Source organism: Penaeus japonicus, unplaced genomic scaffold (assembly GCF_977035675.1).
Source record: "Penaeus japonicus unplaced genomic scaffold, GWHDUDI00000001_assembly GWHDUDI00000009, whole genome shotgun sequence".
Lineage (NCBI taxonomy): Eukaryota > Metazoa > Arthropoda > Malacostraca > Decapoda > Penaeidae > Penaeus > Penaeus japonicus.
The window spans coordinates 29,087,063-29,092,062 of record NW_028234411.1 but is presented as its reverse complement, the minus strand read 5'-3'; the positions used below and the strand labels follow the sequence as shown (position 1 = coordinate 29,092,062).

The following is a 5,000-nucleotide window of genomic DNA, read 5'->3' as shown; positions in this document are numbered from 1 at the left end:
CATACATAGATATATCTACCAATGCCCATTCCTTATTTAACCCGTTGCTGACGGGGGATAGATTTGCTTACCCAGGCCCCAGGATGGGTTTTATTTCAGTGAGGCAGCTTCAGCAACATACCTTGACTTTTCCCACTCCCTTTTAGTCACTCATTGTACAGCTAGAACCGTTTTTGTGTTTTATTTTTTTTTGTGTTTTACTGCATTTGGAGACTTATATCTGTCATATCACAGGCTCTATCAATTCTGCAGTTCACTAAAATTGTAGTTCAAGGCCCATATCAGCTCATTTTTTTTCTTTATAATCAGAGTGATAGAAGTATTGCTGTTTTAAGGGGAGGACAAAAAGCAACTTTATTTTTACACATTTGTGTACTGTCATGAACAAATATGAAACAAATAACCATCCGCAATGAAGATAACATCAAGGGGTAGGGAAGAGGAAGGCCACTTGTGCTTATGACTGTTAATGCCACAGTAAAAGGCATCCCTTCTGGCACAGGGGCACATTGTAGATGGGTTAATGCTCCTTAACCTACCCCCCACCCCCATCCACCCATCCAACCCATCTCTAAATCATTCACAAGCGCACCCCCCTCAAACCCTCAACCTCCCAAGAGCATTTTAGTACCTATATAATAGATGGATCCATTGGTGCAGCCCAGAAGGAGGAAGGACCCGGCTGTGTCGAAGGAGGCAATGGGTAAGACCTCCTGGATCTGCCAGTGCTGGGTCATGGCGTGCCATACCCCGATCTTCCCCACTGACGATAGCGCCACCAGCTGCGACCCGATAAAGAACAGATACTCCACGGGTACTCCAAGGTTAAATGTGCCTGTGGGTGGATGGATAGGGAGTTGTTATAATTACATATTATTGGGTATTACCATGATGACTAATACCATATACAATTTGGGTATTTTTTCAGAAAAGGTCCACACTGCTAATGCTACAGAAACCATCTGTTGCAGCATATACATATGAGGCTGGCCCACCTCTTCTACCAGCCCTAACATGATGACATACAGCTCTAATTACCATCAATATCCTCATTTTGATGGTTTCAGTGAATGATAAGTATAAATCCCAAGCAATCCATTACTAAGAAAATTGTTAGTATCAGCAATACAGATCTTTTCTGAATAAATACCAAAAACATCATGAATAAGTGGATTATTGCATTTTAGAGAATTAAAGTAAAAATGTCTTTGCAAAAACTAACAGGTATACTAACAATCAGACATGATCCCATGCTAAATAATGATAATAAAAAGATTGAAGTTACAAGCACTTTAAAACAAAAACTTAAATGAAAAAGAGAAATAAAAGTGAAACTATTGCTCATACTTATAGTTAGGGCTTTCAAATGATGCTAATCGGTTGGTGAATGCATTGCCAGGGAAAGGGAGGATTGTGGAAAAGAATATTTAAAACCTGATATTGAACAAACACTCTCAGACTGAAAGCATCTGTCAGACAGAAAAGTTACTACAAGTCTCCTATCAACCAATACCTCATATAACACTTGTAGCCTTTATTAATAAAAAAAAATATAAAAACATATTGTATCATACAATTTTCAAGAACAGTAAAAATAATATTCAGATTTAAAGAAACAAGTTTGGGTGTAGGTTAGGGATGGGTGTGGTATAAGTGATGTGCAGCATCCAATGCACTGTAAGGAAACCCAAAATGCTCCTTCTAGCAGTTTAAAATTGTATGGTTTGAATCCTCATTCAGCATGAGACTAATGCAAGGGTTTATACATATATAAACATGAAATGAAAAAGTAAAACAAATGAATAAATAAAGAATATAAAATAAAGGTAAAACAGGTCTTTAGTGCTTGTATGGAATACTGAAATAAAAACTACACTTTCAACATACCAGCAATTTTGAGAGATTTCTTTCAATACCATATCCATCAAAAAATAATTAATTAACAAGTCATAATGAATTTGATTAGTGAAAATGGAACAGTCTGCTCATGGGGAGAGAGATCCTATGTACTGAATATCTGATGATTGAGTTGATTCTTAGCCTTATATTGCATGAAAATAGAAGTGTAGGAAGCTGAATCCATTGTGGACAAGGGCCTGAGGCCTTCAAGACAAGATATTTCTGACCCCATGGGCACCAACTAGAAATCAAAAGGATGGAGAAGCGGGAGTAGGCAAAAATACGTCCCGTCGTGAATTGGTTAACCCATTCACGCCGGGGCGGAATTTCGCCTACTCCCGATAACACCGGGAAGATTTCAAGCGCGCAACCGTTCGTGCCGGGGTGTTTTCCCGCTGCGCGCGGTCGCTCTGACGCTCGCAGAGCGTTTTTCACCCACCCTATCCTTATGGTTTGCGTGATTGCGTCTAAAGTGTAATCATGTGTAGAAAGTAGTGCTATGTTCAGAGGATGTATATCAGTCGAAAAAGATGTTATAGCACTGTTTTTTTAGTGTTATTCTATTGAACTTTTTCCATATTCTTTACTCCTATGTTGTAATACCAATGGGAAGTGGAAGCATTCTTCTAGTGAGGTAACAAACATAGTTTTTTTTTCAATTTTTTTTTTTTCTTCCTAAACGAAAAGAAAGAGAATATGAACAACCATACATGTGCATACAAGTGAATGCAAGTAACAGCAATGTTTTTTCAAGTGTCATTTTCTTTTAGTGGGGCAACAAAAAGATGTTATATAATTTTTTTTTTTTTTTTTTTTTATTCCTCGGCCAATTACAATTGATTTTACGATAGTCTTTCGACTCAGATCATCATATTCAACAAATCAGAAACAGAAATCACCATGCCGTAATCAAGATTACGTATGTACCTGAGACGTCATTCATATTACGTTATATCCCATTTTCTACTATTTAGAAGGATAAACTAAAGTAGCTAAGACAAATCAAGTATGAAAATCGAATTGTACTAAGAATAATCTATCATTCTAATGCGGACGTTTCAGCACGTCGCTACTGGCCTCCCGGCGCGCGGGCCGAAAATGTAGCACGTGCCAGGACGTCACCCGGGTCCGGGGCTTTTTTCGACCACGTGTCAGCACGTCAACCGGCGCGAATGGGTTAAGCATAGCCTTCATGTATGTCATGCCACACATCTACAATGAGTTAATCTAACCTAACCAAACATGCACTTAAGATTTTCTGAATGTGAAATGAAGAATGAATAGATAGAGTCAGATGATTAAAGTGTATCAACCACAGTCTGACTGAGCTATATTTCAACCTCTACCCATATAAGAAAAGGCATTCCCAAAATAAATAAAAGCATAAAAACTCACCTATGTCATTACGTGTCCCATCCTCTGATATGCCCCACAACCTTATGTGTGATGTGTAGGAAATGGCAAGCATTTTCTGGCCAGCCTCGCCCCCCTGGCTGGGTGGAGACAGCTTGGCATTCAAAGCTGCTCGCTCGATCAGCTGGTCAATGTGTGGGGATGTGAAAGCAAGTTGCCAGCCTGTGCTATCTTTGTTCCTGGAATCCGGGGAAATATTAGCTCAATCCAAATCAACGGCTCAGAAAATATTTCCATACATTTTTCTTTTTTTATAATCCTCATATGTATTAAATAAAGGAAAAAAAAGACACAAAAATTGTAGCATGAAAATTCCTATACTTTTTTTTTTAACATATTGGGAAACTGTTATATGTTCACACACTCACCAGCGATTGACAGCACTTTAATGTTAGCATGTAATAAGAAGATTAATACATAAAAACATAAATATGAAAAAGATCTTGACAATTTTATTATTAGATATTAACAATTTTGGAAGACAAAAAAAAAGTAGATTAGCACTTCTTATAATAAATAAAATAGAAAAATAAGAATAAAAAAACAAAAATATTTCTAAAGAATATAACATATAACACACATGTTGAGAAACATGCTAAAAGAATATTTGTTTACAAAAACACTCACTGTGATGAAACATGTTTCTCTTTCTTTAATAAATTTTACATTCTATCAGATATGTAGCATAATCACAGCCTTAAATTAAGCTGGAGGACAGGATGGAAAAAAGCCAATATTTGACCTCAAAGAAAAGAAAAAAAATGAAAAAGAAAAAACTAAGGAAGAGGAAGCATTTCTATTATATGTGGAAATCAAACCTGTTCTCCACAAAAAACTTTTAAAGTTTCTCACCTGTAACAGGTAACGAAATGTGCGTATGCGACAAGAATCCAGTTGTGGTGGGCTTTGACCATGCGCACGCGGAGGGGGTCAACCCAACTAGAACCTGGGGATTGAAAGTCCTTCCACAATTATATTACCCTCTTTCCCTACATTGCTGCATCCCATAAAGTGTACAAGGGCAAAGGTAAAACCCTTGAGTGCTTATATCTAAGAACCTGAACAGTTTACTGAAAGCCACACAACTGAAATAGGGTATAATAATTGTATACTATATCAAATGAAGCTTTCATTCCTACTTACTTGGTGCAAAATAATTTTGACATACATTAACCATACTGCATGCTTTACAAGTATTAAAATAAACCTTATCATAATAAAAATGAAAGATTGCTTTCATTATAGTCAATCCAATGCAAAAGAAAAAACATAGATAATAACAAATTCAAGGAAGGAGAGAGAGAGAGAGAGAGAGAGAGAGAGAGAGAGAGAGAGAGAGAGAGAGAGAGAGAGAGAGAGAGAGAGAGAGAGAGAGAGAGAGAGAGAGAGAGAGAGAGAGAGAGAGAGAGAGAGAGAGAGAGAGAGAGAGAGAGAGAGAGGAGAGAGAGAGAGAGAAAAGAGAGAGAGAAAAGAGAGAGAAAAAAGAGAGAGAGAAAGAGAGAAAGAAAGAGAGAGAGAGAAAGAGAGAGAAAAAGAGAGAAAAAGGAGAAAGAGGAAGAGAGAGAGAGAAAAAGAGAGAAAGAAAGAGAGAAAGAAAGAGAGAGAAAGAAAGAGAAAGAAAGAGAGAAAGAAAGAGAAAGAGAGAAAGAAAGAGAAAGAGAGAGAAAGAAAGAGAGAGAAAGAAAGAG

The 5,000-nt window shown here is 37.3% G+C and overlaps 1 protein-coding gene across 7 annotated transcripts in view; it reads right to left on the bottom strand.

The window, feature by feature from the left end:
- LOC122261259 (SH3KBP1-binding protein 1) overlaps positions 1-5,000 on the bottom strand; it is a 22,991-nt gene that overhangs the window by 11,778 nt on the left and 6,213 nt on the right. For 4 of the 7 annotated variants that reach the window (XM_043028777.2, XM_043028778.2, XM_043028780.2 and 1 more), the window contains exons 6-9: positions 4,165-4,258; positions 3,681-3,695; positions 3,295-3,491; positions 632-835 (exon numbers count right to left, since the gene is read on the bottom strand). In XM_043028777.2, the coding sequence (XP_042884711.1) occupies positions 632-835; positions 3,295-3,491; positions 3,681-3,695; positions 4,165-4,258 (510 nt within the window). The remainder of the gene's footprint in view (positions 1-631; positions 836-3,294; positions 3,492-3,680; positions 3,696-4,164; positions 4,259-5,000) is intronic. The other 3 variants (XM_043028779.2, XM_043028781.2, XM_086539911.1) reach the window with 1 other exon arrangement.